Consider the following 19,935-nt stretch of genomic DNA (forward strand, 5'->3'; position numbering starts at 1 on the left):
CTGGCTCTGTGTATGCTGTCTCTTCCCTTCTGTTGCGGAATGACGATCTGCTCCCCTGAATAAAGGCTTCCTCCACACAGGATACACAACTGCTCCATGATCTGGAAATTTTTTATTTATAACATAAACTTAAATAAAGCAGTTGGATTGACACTGTATGTATAATTGTCCAGACGCTAATTAAAGCAAACATATGAGTTGTTCTTCAGTACTGGTGACAGAAAGGAGGAAAAGTGGTCAAAATTCAAATCTCTAGTTTTGTTTTTGAAATATAGCTTTTCATCAAGCAGAAATACTGTAGTATCTGATGTACATAAGAAAACATCACTGGTTCACATGGTTCTTACATAATCTAACTTTTAAAGCTGGTTTTTGTGTGTCTGTGTGTATGTTTGTATGATGACGATAGGACCCGAAACGGCTGCACGGACTGAGACAGGAATTGCAGAGAATGTTCTTTGCCACTCGAGTCGTGTCATAGGGTACTTTTGGAATAGTAAATTTGAAAGGATTCTTTAAAAAACGGCGGAAAACATTATATACCCTGTGAGCTATCGAGGATCCTCCCCGTCTGGGCTGTCGAAACACAGTCTTGTTAAAAGACGTTTTCAAAAGATACACTCGAAGCACTTGTGGCGAAGTTATGTTGCCAAATCATCAAAGATCAACATTTCACTACACGGATCGATGCACACAGTCGAAATAGATGTGACTTTCACACGACCGAAGACTACTTACTAGCAGACTAGCAGACGACAAGATCTAAATATCTAGATCAGTGTAAGAGCAATCCGTTGAAGAACAGTTACTCCGCTTATTCGTCTTCAGTTAAGCTTATTTCCCCTGCCATAAGTTTTCTTGCAGATCTGCAGTCGCGTAGTGAAATGAACTCGTGTCATCGGAAGATTCTTCTCCGTCAATGATCAAAGCACAGTAAGTTCTATGCTGACAAAAGTCACTTTAGGAAAACACGACCATTGACTTCATTTATGAGCCCAAAGGTAACAATATCGACAAGAATGTACGCATTTGACATTAAATGAAACATTCATAGACAGTTTCCAACTCACCAGATCTGCCAAAGAGCCGTCATTCGTGAAAAAAACGATGATTTTAATCAGACAGGTATCGGAAACAATCTCTTGGTCACCTGCGTTATTCCTTCCGAGGCGACGGGACGGCGCCACATTTGTTTGTTTATGGCTGTTTATCGCGAAACAACACAGTTGAAATTTGTGTGTAAAATACCACAAATGTGTGGTGAATCAGTTCGTCATCTGCGTTTCGATGGTAATTCAGTCAGATTAGAGTTACTTTGAATCGAAGGCGAGGGTAACCTGCGTTATTTGTGTGACGGCGTGAACAAATTTGATTGCAATATTTCAATGATTCTGGCTCAGACTTGTAGATCTGTTATGCAATGTTTTGGTAGTGTATTTGCTTTTCTGCTATGAAGCTCATTTGGAGTGATACGCTGATCGAAGTGGGGTACCCTATGTGTGACATCAGCCGTATGCAGATTACGCCTCAGAACAATCTCGCATTTCACAAAGACAACAATAATTTGCAACATTTCAAGAACTGCATCAGTTTTATTAGATACTATTTCAACAAAAACAGCACAAACACGACTATTATCAACAACACAGAACGGGAGGTAAGTCTTCAAAGACGCACCAAGTGTGCGTTCCCGTTTTTGGACGCCATTTTTGCTAGCATTTTCACAGTACATCTTAATATTTCCAGATCTATTGAATGATTTTGGTATTTTCTTTGATTGTGCCGATTCTCCTATCTCTCTGGCATGTACTGGGTGCTTTGTGACCAGTTTCTCCCCTAGACTGTATTGAACAATGCGTCCACTTGTGACCAGTAGCAAAGAACAACTCATATATTTGGTAACAATAGTCAAATTTTGTCTTTAAGTACGTAGTACAGCATATTTTATTGTAAAATATCCTGAATACAGTGAAACACTTTTATTAAGACCCTCCATTTTAAGATCTGGTTTCCTCAGATTATTTTGTTGGTCTTAAGAAAGGGGTTCCACTGAAACATGATTTATTGAAAATATAAACATCATACGGGATTTTTTTTATTAAGCCTTTTTTCTATGAATTTATTTTTTGTAGCCTTTAATAGCGGAAATTGCTGATATGTCAAACCTACCTCATTCTTGTCTCATTCGCAGTGGTCACTGGTGTAGAGGAAGGATTTCGCTCAGAAAGCAGGTGACTGTAGAAAAAAAAGATAACATTAATGATTTACGCATCAAATAAAGGCTATCGTGATAGCATTCCATCAGAGAAGTGTCAGCAATGGCAACAATAACATAAAAAACATAAATAAAACAGCACCGAACAGTGCAACAGGAAGGTTATTTTTGACAGCATTCGCTTACCATACATACTGGAAGCACGATCAACAATTCGCACGGTCTTTGAGTATAATATACTTTTTTTTCTAATCTAACTTCATAATTGTATATGTGATGCTGAGCATATCAACTGCAAAGATTATCTGCACGTTTGAAACGCTTATCTGTACGACCAAACAAGTTTTAGACTCATGTTGTGCTGTCTGGAAGCAGACGAACGTTTAGCGAAGCTAGGTCGTCTTCATATCAGGCTTTTTTCTTTCCAATGCATTCGTATCGCATAAATAAAGAACTAGCGCTAGCATTCTACACATGCAGCCGAGAAAATGAGGCGGTAAAAATGTTAAAGGACGAATAAAAACGTAAAGATTATCGATTACTCACCTTTTTGCATGTGGCCACGCGAAGCACGTTCGACCAGACTTTGAGTGCATGGCGCGCATAAACTTCCGGCTTTGCGACGGCAAGCCAAACCAGTCAAATCTGCTTGTTCCGTGCGAGTGCATGACTTTTCTGATCCGATAACTCACTTATTCCATTACCTCAGGGCTTAGATTTTGGAATGGGTACTAAAGGACACTTTATCTACCAGTCTGTGTTGATTTCATTTTTGTTGCAATTAGTGGTACCCCTTTAGCTCCCGTAATTCCACTACTTGTCTCTATCCTCTCTCAACGTCTCTCTCTTCTTGTCTCTCTCCTCTTTCAACGTCTCTCTCTTCTTGTCTCTCTCCTCTCTCAACGTCTCTCTCTTCTTGTCTCTCTCCTCTTTCAACGTCTCTCTCTTCTTGTCTCTCTCCTCTCTCAACGTCTCTCTCTTCTTGTCTCTCTCCTCTCTCAACGTCTCTTTCTTCTTGTCTCTCTCCTCTCTCAACGTCTCTTTCTTCTTGTCTCTCTCCTCTCTCAACGTCTCTCTCTTCTTGTCTCTCTCCTCTCTCAACGTCTCTCTCTTCTTGTCTCTCTCCTCTCTCAACGTCTCTCTCTTCTTTTTTCTTGTCTTCTTTCTCCCTTCTCTCTCTCCGCTCTTTCACTCTGTCTCTTCATTTCTGTTTTTCCTCTCTCGCTTCCTCTCTCTCTTCCTCTCTCGCTTCCTCTCTCTCTTCCTCTCTCTCTTTCTCTCCCTCTTTCTTTCTTCTCTTGCTCTTTCTTTCCTTTATATTCTTTTATTTCCTCGCTCCTTTCCTCTCCCTCCCCACCTCTCTTTTCTTCTCGTCTTTGTTCTCACTGCCCAACCCCCCCTCTCTCTCTTTCTCTTTCCCTCTCTCTAAAGTTGAGTTAACCGAACTTAACGCTCAATAATGTTAAGATTAGAACCGTTCAACTAAGAACAGTTCTCTCTATCTCTCCTTTTCTTTCTCCCTTTCTCTTGGTCTTATTGTCTCTCTGTTTTGGTTATACGTTTGAGACTCACTCTCAGTGATCGGCTCCCCCCTCTCTCTCTCTCGTTCTATCCCCCTCTCTCTTTCTCTTTGTCGGTTACATTTGAGACTCTCCCTCCGTAAATGGGTGCGTCTGTGTGTGTGTGTGTGTGTGTGTGTGTGTGTGCGCGCGCGCGTGTTTGTGTATGTGTGTGTATTTGTGTGTGTGTGTGTGTGTGTGTGTGTGTGTGTGTGTATTGGAAAGTCGGCTCTTGCACTGCTGTCACCTCTACCCCCTCTCGCCTTTCCTCACACCCCCTGTCGTGTTCTTGCGAGCAGAGAAAGTTAAAACCGTCGTTTTGAAAGTGTGCCGTGTCTCAGATCTTGTTGAACTCAACTATGTTGCCAGTTCTTGTTGCAATAGACGTCGCAACAGTTGTGACCTACAACCGTTATTCTGCTTTTCCTGTGCCTATAAATAATCTAGAAAGAAGATACTCCGGCATTCGGGCTCGCCGTGGTGGAACAGAGCAGAAGAAGAAGAAGGTATCTTCCTCTACTCGGATGATCCTCTGACCATGGCGTCGACTCGTTTCCGGATGATCGGCGTTGGGCTGTTTGTGGTGGCGTTTAGCGGTGAGTATCACAGTGGGCATGTGCACCACATATACCTTTATCACAAACCTTTACCAAGAAATGATGTACGTGTTAAAATGAATTGTACTGTAATTCAATATTTGTTAATAAATAATATGTGATCACCATGGAAACAATATCTGTGTGTTATTAAATTTACTTCTACTTCCTAATTTGTTTGGGATCTCATTTGAATGCAGGCTGCTTAAACACCTGTTTGTTTGACCTTTTCTTTCTTTCTTTGTTTCGCTCTCTCATAAATACCTCTAATATTTTACTCAGAGTCCAATAATATACCTAAATCTAACTTGCTTCCATATTTGAATTTTCCATTGGTAATTTACAAAAATACAACAATATACGAATTATGTCTGATAACATTATTTTTCCCTCAAATTACCAAATAAAACACCTTTTTTTTTATTTATATTGTTAAAATCAAATTTCTTATGGAAAAAATAAGTGCTTACTTTGATATATTTTATCCACCCTGACAATAAAACAAAACGAATGTGAAAGGGTGTCCAGTTCATTACAAACCTCACATCTGCATTTATTGGGTACATACTATGTTATATGTTCTAGAGCAACGGAGGTAATCCTACCCCAATCCTGTCCTTAAGAGGGCAAATAAATAGCCTATAGGACAGCAATATTCCTCTTAATTCGTTATCTTTCGTATTTTGAACACTTTACAGCCAACAACCAGAGTTTCTTTTCAAAAATCAAATTACAAGCAGTTGAAACATACAAATTAACTTAACATTTCCGTTACGTCATAAGACATAAGATTGTATTTCAGCAATGTGCAGTACACACAAAATATAACTAATATACTTTGGTGCAATATCATCAACATTATTAATTAAATCCTGCAATAATGTTGGTATGGTAATAATTATTTGTAAATCAGTCCAGATTAAGGTGCTACACATTTATGCATTATATCCGAATTGTCTGGATGGTTTATTACCTACGTTTGGACATAACTATTTAAATAAAAAAAAAGAACACTAATTTAATGTTATTTATATCAACCGTTACATTAACAATGACAAAACATTACATTTGGACATTGGAGGCATTTCTATTGTGCCAAATACATTGTTTCTTCAACATTATAGTTTTTCTATTTTAAACCAATGAAACAAACAAAAACAGAAAAAAACATACGCAATTGATAATGCCAACCAGCTTATTAATAATGAATGAATGAATGAATAATAGGTCAATAATTGTGCGTCAAGTTCTGCAGAGCAACAAACCAAGGCATCATAAAGGAGTTGTGCACGTCCACGACATTTATCATATCCAATCCATCATTTCATTTTGATTTAAATACACTACTTGTTTGACTAACCTGTACAAAGGTCTGTGCATTTCAAAATGTTTTCTACTCAAGAAACCTGACCTGGAATTAATGTGGTGTAAAATATGACAAGGAACTGCCAGACACTGAACAATATAAACCAACTGAGAAATATTAAACTGAGGAATAAGAACATGCTAATAAAAATATTTTTAGAATACAAATGTAACTTTATAAACTTACATTTATTTTGTGCCAGTTGTATTCCTCATGTTTCATAAAAAAAAGAGTTATTTAAAACAGGTGGTGAGACCATCAAAACCTGGGCATGGGGCAGAAACCTTACGTAATCATTTGAGAGAAACTGTTGATTCCTTTCTTGTAATATCAATCTGTTTTAAATCTTAACAGCGACAGATTTGTATGCAGATAGGTGTTTCAGTTGAGAACAATGTTTATTTATTGTACATACATTCAAATATAATATTAATGTTGTAGTCCTTTGTTTGTCTGTATGTTATATGTACCACCACTGCAATTTCTCCATGTGAGATAATAAAGTTAATTTGATTTGATTTGATTTGATACTCTGAATCACCTTTCTGGTCACCGGAGAGAGATGGTAAGTTCGGACCTTGCATATATCTTTTGCGCTCATTTTATTTTAATCGGATTGTTTTTTTGTATAAGTTAATAGGACCTGTTTTTTTTCCTAATCTCTTTCTATGAATTGAATAGCATGCCGTCTTCTGTTTGCAAAATATTGGCCTAATTTTCTTTTTTCGAATTGAAAAAAAATGGTGTTATTATCATCTTCTGTAAAATGAACTTGGAAACGGACCTGCTTACTTTGGACCTCTTACATTGAGAAAGACTCCACGTCTGGTTTATTTGTTTTCCTCATTGCATCACAAGGGCCAAATCTTGTGGTGTATTGGCTAAAAGATCGTCTGTTTCATCCAAATACCTCTCAGGAGAAAACTGGACATAATTTTGTTTTTGTAATTTTTTCTGATGCGTAGACTAAACAAATATCAAGCATTTAAACTTTCAATATTTTTAATTCCCATTTTACCAATAACAAAAACAAATCACTTGGATTATTGATTCATTTAACAAAATATTTGTCTCGCCATAACTCATTTTTGATGTGCAGTAAGAATGACCGTCTACAATAGTCACAAACAGAATTTTTAATTCAACTATATGACGAAACAGTGTTTTATCAAACAACTCATCATTATGAGACATTCAAATTAATATCATTTAAAAATTGCTGAACATTCACAAAATCTATCTTTTTAAGCTCTCCACAACTTACAATACAAAAACTAGTTATTTAAAAAACGTTTAAAATTACCACGAATTATATTCTCACATAATACATTTTCAAGACACGCATTTACTTATAAATGCAGGTAATTAACTTTTTATCAAAAAATAGAAAACAAATCTTCACCAAATAAAATTAAACGTGTTCAACTGTAAATGTAATATTCCTTCAGTTTAAAACACTAGTTCTACTTCGCCACCAAAGAGGATAATTTGTTCCAAGTTTTGACATAAAACTGACGAATGGAACACTCGTCCACTTCCATCTCTCTCCCAAGCATATTAAATTCCATTTTCAAATAAAGATTTCCTTTTCTTTTTTTTGTTGTTGCGGAATCCTCTCACTTTAAAAGAACATACTAAAACGCTTTTGAAAACACTGATTCATAAAATCGCAAAAGCCGTCTAATATTCCTATAACAACCCATCCTCAAAACCGTCAGTGTAGAGCACTGTAAGTCAGTCAACCTTCAGACATAACGCAATTATTACCATGGTGTGAATGCATGCATATTGTTTGGAGTAATTAACTGAGACACCTTATCACTGTACAGCGTTGGAGGCGTATCAGTGGGACGGAGGCCCTGAAGACAAGGCGAAGATCACGGCATGTCTAGGAGGCAACGCGTCCTTCCCTTGGTCTATCGTGACGGGACTTGGAGAGACCATACTCGGCCGTGACTGGTGGTTTCAGGTTCGCCGAATTAGCTTCCACATTTTAGTAAAACTATTATTCTACACAAACAATGTGTGAGTGATGGAAACAGATAGCTGACCACAGGCTCAATTGTACAGATGTTACTTCACGATTAAGATTTGATGTCATAACTTTCGGGGGAAGGGTATAACGTTTTGCTATTTAACCTGTTTCATCAGCTTTATCAACTCACAGTTCATAATACGTGACCATATTTTTCCAAGATATTTTCACTCTCTCTCTCTCTCTCTCTCTCTCTCTCTCTCTCTCTCTCTCTCTCTCTCTCTCTCTCTCTCTCTCTCTCTCTATCAGTATTTGTGTCTGTCTGTCTGTCTGCCTGTCTGTCTGTCTGTCTAAATCCAAAAACAAAGAGACTGCCAACGTTCCAAAATTCATAATAAATAAATGACAGTGATAACTTCGCTTGTGTCATCTCCCCGAGCGATAGCACCTCTTGCGAGCTAAGTCTTCTTTTCTATTTTGATTAATATTTGTTTGTATGTGTACTTAAAAGACCGCTGGGTCGACATATTTGTTAGTGTAACGTTATGTTTTGTCAATAACAAACGTTCCAACAACTTGCCTTTCTTGTTTTTTGTCTGTCCGTCTATCTGTCTGTCTGTCTTTTAAGCATATAGTTTCAATGTCAATGGATTAAAATAAATTGATCAGGCAATATTTTCCCCAGGCACCGGACAAGGAAAAGACATCCATAGCAACCTACCAAAACAATCATTTCTACGCGACGGACAACCTGGGTGTTGGTTTTCTCCCCAACGCCGGGCTGTCTCTAGGCTACGCCAGACATCAGGATTCCGGCAACTATTCTGTGCGAGTGCAGCTTCATCGGGCAAAGTCGTCTCTTGTTTCAGTTTGGAGGACGGCGACGCTGTCTGTTGCAGGTAATTGCGTTTTCATGTGATAGCTTTCTATGATGAGCATCAACTACCAGCAAGCGATGCAGAAGATTTAATAGTGTAAAGCAACACGATTGGGACATTCATCCTTTTGAATTATTATTTCATGTGTGTGTGTGTGTGTGTGTGTGTGTGTGTGTGTGTGTGTGTGTGTGTGTGTGTGTGTGTGTGTGTGTGTGTGTGTGTGTGTGTGTGTGTGTGTGTGTGTGTGTGAACATTTTGTGATTTTCAAAACAGACTATTTCATTTCAAAAAGCCAATGTAACAATCGTGGATCAACTGTGGCAGGAAATGTAAAATAAAACGTGCGTAGTTGATAATATACTGTGACAGCGGTCATATTAATTAGTACATTCACTGTTCGTTGAAGACAGACCCCCAGCTACACAAGATGGCGCCCTTCACGTCACACCGAATGACGCGGTTCGAGATGACGTCACAAATGATTTGACACTGGAGTTGCACTGTGGTCAATTTGTAGACCTTGGACATCCCCCTGTTGATGTCGTCTGGAAGGTTCGTGTGTGTGTGTGTGTGTGTGTGTGTGTGTGTGTGTGTGTGTGTGTGTGTGTGTGTGTGTGTGTGTGTGTGTGTGTGCACGTATGTACGTGTGTATGTATGTGTGCGTGTGTATTCGTGTCCGTATATATGTGTGTTTGTATGTGTGTGGGTGTGTGTGGAGGGTGTGCCTTGTCTATCTTTATTAATACTATATTATTTAAGTGTGTTGGACAATCACAAACTCAGTTGTATTACAACTGAAGCATTTAGTTTTGACAGTGGACACACGTACAGCACGACCTCAATCGACAGAACGTCAACTTTATTTCTGATTTCAGGACAGTGCATGCTTTTAATTCTCTATTTTCACCATGTACCACTTCCTTCTGCATTTTTTTTCCTTACTAGTTGTCTACTTATTAGCACCGTTGAATTTCTGTAAATTATCTTTATGTCGAATATTGATTGTCTGATAGACGCCATCAGGTGAGGTGAGGAACAGCAGCTACCGGGACAATGGCACGTTCGTCCTGTCTCTGTCCAACCCTGTCCAGGGAGGCATCTATTCCTGTCAACTGGCCCCCTCCGCTCCCGCTGTCCGCTGTCTGACCGCTACCTCCCCGCTGAACGCTGCAGCCAAGCTCAACGTGGACGGCAAGGATACCAGGTTGTCGCTCTTGGAAGGACGTCTGAGGGAGATAGAGCAGGTCAACAAGGACCAGAATGGAGCCATAGAAGAGCTGACTGAGACTGATAACGACGTATTGAGACGTGAGTGCACAACACAAGAACAGGTTTAACACATCCAGATACCATTATTGATCTGAAAGAGTTGTTCCATGTAGCAGAATTGTTGATTAGTTGGTTATCTTTTCACCCAGAATTTTGTTTAAAAGATAAAATTAGATGGCCTTGTCCATTTTCTTCACAACGCTATTTAGCACGATCTCGTTGCTCAAGCAGATAGAAAGATTGGGATTTAAGTAGTTTCAAAATTATCAACTAGGTAATTGGTTGGCAGGTATGTCCACCTGTTGGCGGGATGTACTTGGCTGCGTGGTTTCTCAGTATGGCAGTTCTTCTTCTTCTTCTTCGGCGTTCCAACATTTGTCTGGTTACGTGTGAGCTCGTTTGCCCATTTGGGTTCCCCACACTATACTCTGAGAGCATAGTCAGCTTCACTCCGTTTTCGTTGAGTAGGCATGCTGGGTATTTTCGTGTTTCCATAACCCACCGAACTCTGATATGGATTACAGGATCTTTTCCGTGCGCACTTGGTCTTGTGCTTGCGTGTACACACGAAGGGGGTTAAGTCACTAGCAGGTCTGCACATAAGTTGACCTGGGAGATCGGAAAAATCTCCACTCTTAACACACCAGGCGGCAGCGACCGGGATTCGAACTCACGACCTCCCGATTAGGAGGCCGACATCTTACCACCACGCCACTGCGCCCGTCAGTATGGCAGTGAATGGGGCACTTCTTCTTCTTCTTCTTCTCCTCCTCCTGCTCCTCTCCTCTCTCTCCTCCTCCTCCTCCTCCTCTCCTCTCTCTTCTTCTTCTCCTCCTCCTCCTCCGCCTCCTCCTCCTTCTCTTTCTTCTTCTTCTCGGGGGAGACGAATCCCGTGTACGTTTGTTGTGTGGAATGTTTGAAGGTTTCAAGGTTTTATTTAAGCTCATCTCAGGGGGTCTTCTTAGAGCATAGGGATGAGGAATATCATTTACATATGCATAGCAATTACGACAACAAGAACGGCATAGCAATTACTTGACCATCAAGTTAAGTAACAAGAAATAAAGTACATGGTCAGATTAACTTCAAACTCACAAAAATGTGACCCTCCACCACGAAATGAGTCGCATGTCACCTCGCTCGGCTCTGCGCTAGGCTTAATATAAGTCCGGGGGTGTCTGGTAACAGTGTGAGGGTCACCTTAGTCACAGGCTTATAACTCAAAAAGTGTTCGCTCTTTTCTAAAACGGGTTTCACCACTGGATAGAGCATAACAACACTCTGTAGAAAAATGTAAAAATATGAAAATCCCGAAAAGGTGACATGCGACTCATTCCGTGGTGGAGGGTCACAAATAACATTGAAGATAGCCGACATCCACACAGAGACAAACATATCTTCTCCTTCTCTTCTGCGTTCCCAGAAACATAATTATCTGAACAAGCGCACAAGGACGTACACACTAATAACAAAGAATAAGAATAAAGTATAAAATAAAATAAGACCCATGAAGAAAAACAAAAAACAAACCTAAATTAATAATTTGACCACACATTTTCCTAATTTCAAATAGAAATGACTTAACTGTACAAATTTCTTTCTATTTTTTAATAAGAAATAATTCCTCAAAATGTTATAACATTTATAAAAAATATGCACTTTTTTCGTGTTTCTTTAAAAATTAATGTGATCAACATAGAATCAAAAAACAAGAATTTTGAATTTTGGAACGTTGGCAGTCTCTTTGTTTTCGGATTTATTTATGTGATCAACATAGCAAAACATGAAATTCGTCACCTTTATCACCTGAGTTACAAACAAAGCATAACCTTTCTAATCTAGAAATTCCCTCAAAACGAAATTGATTAACAGGCAACTTATTATTTGTTGTTCAAAGCTGAAAAATCCGAATGGCAACATCAGCAGGCAATACTAATATATAATTCTCTAAAGAGAAGGAGGATTTATGCATTCTAAATTTCAACCACTCATCATCTGAATGTAATTTGGCATACCGATTTTGAATATATTTCAATTTAAATTCCGACCAGGTTACATTATCGTCACTTATTCCCCCCTCTGCTTCTTTACCTCTGTAAACTTGTAGAGCTAGTTATTTTTCGATAATGACCCAGCAACCAAACAAATAACGAGCCAGCAACAGCCTGAATCCTCGATAGTGCAATGGGTTGAGAAGCTGTTCTGTTTCGGTACTACTTTTGCGACTGAAAAGTTCCGAACGCTCTATACGTACGAAGTATACATCTCTGGAGCAAACAATACAAACATACCGCATTTAAATTAACAACTACAGGCCTGAACACATGAATCTCCATATAAAATCCATGAGTTCGGTTGTTTTCTGAATCTAGATCTGCAGTGCACAAACCGTTCATCACAAGCAAATTCCCAAGGCAAGTAACTCATACTCTGGCGACAAGAGTAGTTCCCCTTCTTTTAACGCAGTTTCTTCGACAACACTGACTGCAATCCGACGGTCAGTTTTCAACAATATTTCATTTTATAAACAGATCACACGCAACCAAATGCACACATCTCATCAATTTAAACAACATAAAGCGGTTTCATACACTATTTTCCCAAGAAAACTGAACTTCATACAGTAATTAACGTTGGAACACGGGTGCAAAAGTTCGTCTGCTAGTCCCATTTGACGAAAGAACATTTACTAAGCGATATTAAAACATAAACAGAACACACAATATCTGCCTTTACCGCCACAGCAGAATAACAGCATATCTGTGTACTTGATTTTAGTCCAAAACAGGGAAACTGAAAAGAAGTGTTAACAGAATGGAATGATTTGCACGGAACTATACAACCGCGCATTAATCGATCGCCTGCACAGGTTGACTGGTTGAGTGATTCGGATTCGATCAAACTTTCGCACAAAAACTCCTGTTTTTTTGGAATAACTGAAGAAAGGAGGAATAAAGAGGTTACACACCTCGTCTCAGTGATTATTAAAAATAATGGTCTCAGTTCGCGGTCATGAAAAAGCTCGCTGAAGCTCGCATTTTTCATGATCCGCTAACTTCGACCATTATTTTTAATAATCACTGAGACTCGGCATGTAACCTCTACTTAACATGCTTCCATTTGAAACTTCGAGGTCTTCATCGGGGATTGACGCCCGACAAAAGCTAATTGAAGCCCGACGGAGCGAAGCGACGGAGGGCTTCAATTAGACTTTGGGAGGGCGTCAATCCACGATGAAGACCGAGAAGTTTCAAATGGAAGCGTGTTAATGTTATTGTAATTCAATCTGACGACGATCTCTTTCCTGCTTTCATACGATGGTAAACAGACAGAATCGGTTCTGTTCTGTTCACACTCTACTTTCAGTCCACCTACCTGCAAGGGTCAAGTCCCAAGAAATATGTCTCTGTATTCCTGTCGTATCACTCTCCTCCTGTTTTGTTTTCTTTCACATACATTTTCCCATCTTTTTTGACGGGTTTCTGGACAGCAAACTCAAAACAAATTCTTTTCATCACAAAAGCGATCTTTGGAATTGACTGACGTAGTCCGAAAGAATTCATGCATCAACTTACGTCACGTATTCGACGTCATCATTTCGCATACCTTATGGTCTCGGTATTTCGTTGGTACTTCATATTTCCTACTTGTAAAATGACCCTCAAAGCTAACCGATACTATAACCTGGGGAACGGGGCAAAAGGGGTAAAAAAAATGGTTACAGAAATGATATCGAATGGAAATGGTAAAGTGAATGTAGATCTAACAATTGCATCATGTTATACCTATGTACGCCTCTGCATAATGGAGAATTTTCAAGTTGAAAAACGGTAGAATTTAATGTGCCCTCACTGGCCAGCCATAGCTTGGGTGATTTGTTTACCATGGGAGACAACTACAACTTCGTTTTGCGCGAGCATTTGAAGCAGAACTCTGCACGTCAACAAATCTTTGGTAAGTAAAGTATTTCGTCTTTTTTGTGCGATTTATAGTTTGAATTAAAAAGTTGCCACTAAACACTTGCAATATCAATGAATATTTCCGAGGTTTTACTTTGTTATAGGACAAATAAACGATCGGAAGCGATTGGAAGCGATCGATTTGATACTGCAGCAGACGATGCTTTGACAGTCTGTAATACGCTGCAGTGTTCGCTCGAATATATGTTTTTAATTCCTTTTTTTGTCTTTTTCTTTATAAAAATGATCTAGTTGACTACTTTTCTTGGAATGCGCAAGAGGATGATAATCAGCAGTAGCTATATCTGTATTTTACTGTAAATAGGACCGAATTGTTTAAGCCGACCTTCACCTTCACGCCGGCGCTAATGTTTTTTTAGGTCACAAGTATGGCTCGCGAAACAGATCTAAAGCTGCTGAGACAGTGTTGTGTATAAAATAGATTCACCGGAAAAAAGACATTATTGTACTTCTCATGATCAAACAATGAGGTAATTTAGCTACATGTATATTCTAACGTTGCCTTGTTGAGAACTGGGCGTGCGAGTCTGTGTGCGTGTGTGTTTGTGTGCGTTTGTGTGCGTTTGTGTGTGTGACGGTGCGTGCGTGTATGCAGTGTGAGTGTGAGTGTGTGTGTGTGTGTGTGTGATTCCCTGCCAGATTAAATGTCTAAAGTGATATAACACAGAATGACTCATACTCAGTTTAATTTATTTTGCAGCTTTTGTTCCAATTACAAACCATGGCGCTGTGTGTTTTGTGTGGTGATCCGCTCAACCTTGGAGAGAAGACTGTTGTGCCAACAGACAGAGGAAGAGATCTATACCATAAACAAGGCTAGTCTGGAACGTGGTGATGCCGTTTGTCTATCAGAAGGTGAAGCAGTGCACGAGGTTTGTCGTCGCAATTACACGAATGCACGTAACATTCAGAGCGTTTTGAAGAAGAAAGCAGAAAAATAGAACGCTTTATCAAATCAGTCTAGCACAGAATTTGTGCTCACAGTAATAATGTTTTGACTTTGCTAAATGTTGCCTTTTTTGCGGCAAGGAAGCAAACCTTGACTCGCGCTCTCGTCCCAAAGTGTATCCAGTTAGGACACTTGACTTTGAACGCACAATTTTTCAAGTTTGTTCGCAGCGCTGTGATGAATGGGCAGACATTGTACGAAGCAGACTGGAGTTTGTATCAGATTTGCCAGCTGCTGATGCAGTCTACCATCAAAACTGTAGTCTTTGCTTTCGGAGCAGGAAAAGACCACTACAGTTTACTCAGTCGCATCAATTCAACAAACAGGTGAAACTTGGTCGACCGAAAAATGAGAGGAAAGCTGAAGCGTTGGAGAAAGTTGCTACCTACCTGGTTCAAAATGAAAACGAACAGATAACAGTGAACGACCTGATTATCAAAATGAAGGAGTTTACAGATGATGCTTATAGCCACCCGACGATGAAACAAGAACTTCAAAATTATTTTGGTGAGCAGCTCATCGTCACGGAAGTCAACGGCAAGTCAAATGTCGTAACATTCAGGAAGACAGCCTCTTCAAGTCTTCATAACTTTTATGCAAAAAAGGTCAAAGATGAGGATGCACAGAAAGAGCTGATTCTCAAAACCGCTGCAGAACTGCTAAAGAATGACATAAGAGCAGTGCCGACATCCCGTGCAATGTACCCCAGTGATGATGACATTTCATCGCGTGGCGCCAAATTAGAGTTTGTTCCAAAGTCCTTACAGATTCTTCTTGAAAACATCTTCAGTGGAAAGGAAACCAGCGTGAAAGTCTCATCGATTGGACAGGCAATTATGCAGGCATCTCGCCCACGATTGTTGCTGTGTCCCCTGCAGATCGGACTAGCTGTGCAAATGCATCACTGTTTTGATTCAAAGTTTCTCATTGACACATTGTATTCTCTGGGATTCTGTTCATCGTACAAGGAGGTTCTGACCTATGAAATGAATGCTGCCGTTTCAGAAAACAACGTTGCGTTTCAAGTTGATGGCCATTTTACCCAATATATCGCAGACAACCTCGACCACAACACAGCAACACTTGACGGGTGCAACACATTTCATGGGATGGGAATGATCGCCACTGTCACTCCGACCATCGGGAAAACAGACAGGATCAGAAGAAGAACTGACGTCAAGCCAGAAGAAATAGTGAAAAGAGCGAAAGTTGACATTCAGTACTACAACAGACAAGCGTGTGATGGCCTGCTGAAGCTGAAATTTGAACATCTTGAAAACGTGTTTGTAGAAGATGTAACATCAAAGGTGGATCTGCTGTGGAAAGCTTGCTGGCTGTTGCAACCCGACAGACCATCTTGGTCTGGTTTCATGCAAGCCATCCACAAGGGCAGATATCCAGGACAGTCATCCATAATATTTATGCCGATGATCGACATGAATCCCAGTGACACCTCGTGCATATTTTCTACCCTGCATTTCATCAGTGCTCAGGCAAAGCGCAGCAACACGACACCTGTGTTGACATTTGACCAACCCTTATAGTGGAAAGCTCTTGGCATCATCTCCAGTGAGCCAGATGGCAGCGACCTTAAAGCCTGGCCATTGTCCTTCGCCTTGGACCCTTCCATCTGGAAATGAGTTTCCTGGCGTGTATTGGCCATCTGATGGAAGAAACGGGTCTTCATGAAGTGCTGTCTACTGTGTACGCACCAAACGCAGCGAGCAACATGCTTCAAGGGAAAGCTGTGCTGCGTGCCGTTCGAGGACACATACTTGTTGACGCAGCACTAATTATGCTGTTGCTGTCTGACATATTCCGTGTGCCACTGCCACTGCCCGAAAGTGACACAGAAAAGAATAGAGATAAAAACACGCAAGATGAGCAGACAGAAACACTTTCGACCCCTTACGAGTCTGAACTCAATGTGAACCAAGTTGACGCACTGAGCATCAATAAGGACACTGCTGTGCAGCTTCACGGTGTTCTAGAGTTAGAAGCAGCCTCGATGAAGGAACTCAGAAACAACCTACAGTTGCAAACACTTGCTGAAGTGTTCCTCCAAGACAATGCGACCTTAGAGGATATCCTATCAGCAGGTGAAAAGGCGTTAGTGCTGCTCTACAACGGTAGTTTCAGAGAGGGTCTCGATGAACTTCGCTACCGACTCTTCTGTTCAAAGGTAGCTGTTGGAACAACGTTTGTGCAAATTCACACTCTGCCACCCACCTCAGCAGCTGCCCGATTCCACAGCATGCGAGTGTACTTGCAAGTACAAGAATGGATGGGACTCAAAGTGGCCATGGATCCCACGGACTACGGCTGGAAACTTGAGCATGGCATCCTTGTTCCAGTGACAACAGATCTGCCGGCAGCACCAGCCGATGTGTTAAAGGTGATTCGCTGCACATGCAAAAGTGGTTGTGACACAAAGCGGTGTAGTTGCAGGAAACACGGACTAGAGTGCACATCTGGATGTGGGGAATGTCGCGGTGTTGGCTGCTGCAACTCGCCTCTACCGTCTTTTGAAATCGAGAGTGAAACATCGTAACCATCATGTTTTCCTCAAACGGTAGGCCTATTGTGTTATGCACTCTTTTCTTCACCTGTAGATGACTTTGAATGAAAGCCGTCCTAGGAAGTATTCTGCTGAAGAAGACAAAGGGATAGGAATAGGTATAGTCATATTAAAGAATGCGTATTTCTTTTATCGTCCGTACGTGAACAACGCATTGCAATGCGTTATTGTTCATTTCATTTTCATTATTTTATTATCCCAGGGCTGGGAAATTCGGGTAGCTTCCTCCAAATGAAAGCTTGCAGCAACAAGAGTGGTGCTAACCAGGTGTGCGCGTGTTAAGGTGTAATCAGCTAACTGCACTAATAGCAGAATGACCAAGGTCTTTTACGTCTTACTGTGGTGACACGGGGGTGGGACATGGATACCGTTTCTTAGTCTGCACATACACTTGACCCTTGTCCGTCCACCGGCTTAATAAAGTGTTCCTTATAGATGATGGTAGGCTAATGAAGCGGCGTAGAGTGGAATTTTGCGGCGTTATTGGCAGAAACAAGGGTTTTTATATGTGACGTAATCAAACCGTCATAAAAAAGTTATGCAGAGGCTGCCAACGGTATAACTCGTTGGGAATGTTGAGACAGGCTATCTAAATGCGTTGCAACAAAAAAACTTTCTGTAACCATTTTTTTGGGGTCTAAGCATAATTCTGGACAGGCTCCCCACGCTACTAGTTGAGGTTGTATCAATGCGCCTCGCCAGCAGGTTGTTAATGGATTTTTTAGCGAGTGGCTATCGACAATTAGTCACCTGTAATTTTTAATGAGTTGGGGCATTCTGACCAATCACAGGATCTGTTTCATTAAAACGCAAACTTGATTGAATTACAATTAACATTAATATGTTTTGTTTAATGTAATTTCCAGGTATTGCTGCAAACTGTGTGGACTGGTTGAAACTCGATCCAAGAAGCGGAATCCGCACAGTCTACATCTCAGGAGATCCAATCACTGTCTACTGTGATCAGATCACGGACAACGGAGGATGGATTGTATGTATATTTGTGTGGATGTGTGTGTGTGTGTGTGTGTGTGTGTGTGTGTGTGTGTGTGTGTGTGCGTGCGTGCGTGTGTGTGTGTGCTTGTGTGTGTATGTGTGTGTATTTGCGTGCGTGTGTGCGTGCGTGCGTGTGTGTGTTTGTGTGTGTGTTTGTGTGTGTCTGTTTGTGTGTGCGTGTGTTTGTGTGTGTGAACGTGTGCGTGTGTGTTTCATATGTGTGTGTCTGTGTGTCTGTGCACGTGTGTGTGTGTGTGTGTGTGTGTGTGTGTGTGTGTGTGTGTGTGTGTGTGTGTGTGTGAGTGTGTGTGTTTCCCCAAAGTATGTCTTGTATATAGGCATAAGATTCTAAAATTTCGAAGCAATCCCCTTAGTCATTACTGAAACAGCGCTTTTTGTAATGGTAGTCCTTAAAATAGATACAAAAACCTCTTGTTTTTGAGCGCACATGCGATCGACACCTGCATCAGTAGGAATGACATAACGCAAGATAGCGAAATAAAACTACCAGTTCTGGAAAGATAATTGATGTAACGTTCTTCGCATGTGCAGACGTACGTTGCTCAGTTATTCCTATTATGCATTTTCATTGATTTCTGATTGGTCCTTACATTTTTTTTCAGGTTGATTTTGGGGGTACCCTTATTTGGGCGGTGGTCACGGGACCTATATAAAGGAAATCTTTGATCCGAAAATTGTTTCCGATTGTTAAGTTAAAGGCATTTAATCAAATGACACGGGAATGATTGTTTTAGCTTGGGTACGAAAATGGGTGTACAAATTGTTTGCATAGTTTAGATTGAAAGGGTAGCTCCTGGGTGACTCGCATACATTACATCAATGTCGGTACATCACGTGTGTATGCTTGCTCAATGTCGGGAAGTGGATTTATGTTCATGCGAACCATCAGAGGAAATGTAACCTTCACATCCATGAACGAAACACGGTGAAATATTAAAGGGTAAAGGATGCCTTGACTGCTTACACATAATTTATAAAGTGTCTATCTCAAGTTTTGGTGAAAAGAACGATTGTGTTTTTTGATGGGCGAATAAAACAAAAATATATGCTTGCACACAACGGTGTTTAAAGAGAGTCAAAATAAACAGTTCATAGGATACTCCAACACGCACACCCATGCACACAAACCTCAACTCGCTAACACCGCTCTTTGTTTGCAGGTCTTCCAGAGAAGACAGGACGCCTCAGTGGACTTCTACCGGGATTGGGCGGATTATCGCAAAGGGTTTGGTGACCTGGAGGGCAGCTTCTGGCTAGGTTCGTTATTAAGTTATACAATCATACACATGAGTAAAATTAAAATTGTAAAAAAACCCTTTTTTCTGCAAAACTAAAGCGTGTTCTATTACATTTTTGTGTCTTTAGCTTTGGCTAACGTGTGAATGTGCATGTCACAGTAACTTAATTGTTGCATCCCTGATATTAAATCTGAAAACGAAATATCTAAAATTCATCACAGTTTGTAATGGGCTGCTTCAATAACATATCTGTAAAGTAATCAGGCATTGTTCGTGCACTTGTCAACACTGGCAGGCGTAGCTAAAGTTCTTGCC

The 19,935-nt window shown here is 40.4% G+C and overlaps 1 protein-coding gene across 1 annotated transcript in view; it reads left to right on the top strand.

The window, feature by feature from the left end:
* Positions 1-19,935, top strand: part of LOC138945984 (tenascin-R-like) — a 41,235-nt gene that overhangs the window by 14,675 nt on the left and 6,625 nt on the right. Inside the window, exons 2-8 of the mRNA XM_070317517.1 lie at positions 4,222-4,370; positions 7,566-7,705; positions 8,397-8,610; positions 8,996-9,141; positions 9,603-9,897; positions 18,232-18,356; positions 19,543-19,639. Of these exons, the coding sequence (XP_070173618.1) occupies positions 4,313-4,370; positions 7,566-7,705; positions 8,397-8,610; positions 8,996-9,141; positions 9,603-9,897; positions 18,232-18,356; positions 19,543-19,639 (1,075 nt within the window). The 5' untranslated portion in view covers positions 4,222-4,312. The remainder of the gene's footprint in view (positions 1-4,221; positions 4,371-7,565; positions 7,706-8,396; positions 8,611-8,995; positions 9,142-9,602; positions 9,898-18,231; positions 18,357-19,542; positions 19,640-19,935) is intronic.

Source organism: Littorina saxatilis, linkage group LG13, assembly GCF_037325665.1.
Source record: "Littorina saxatilis isolate snail1 linkage group LG13, US_GU_Lsax_2.0, whole genome shotgun sequence".
In the NCBI taxonomy this organism is placed as follows: Eukaryota; Metazoa; Mollusca; class Gastropoda; order Littorinimorpha; family Littorinidae; genus Littorina; species Littorina saxatilis.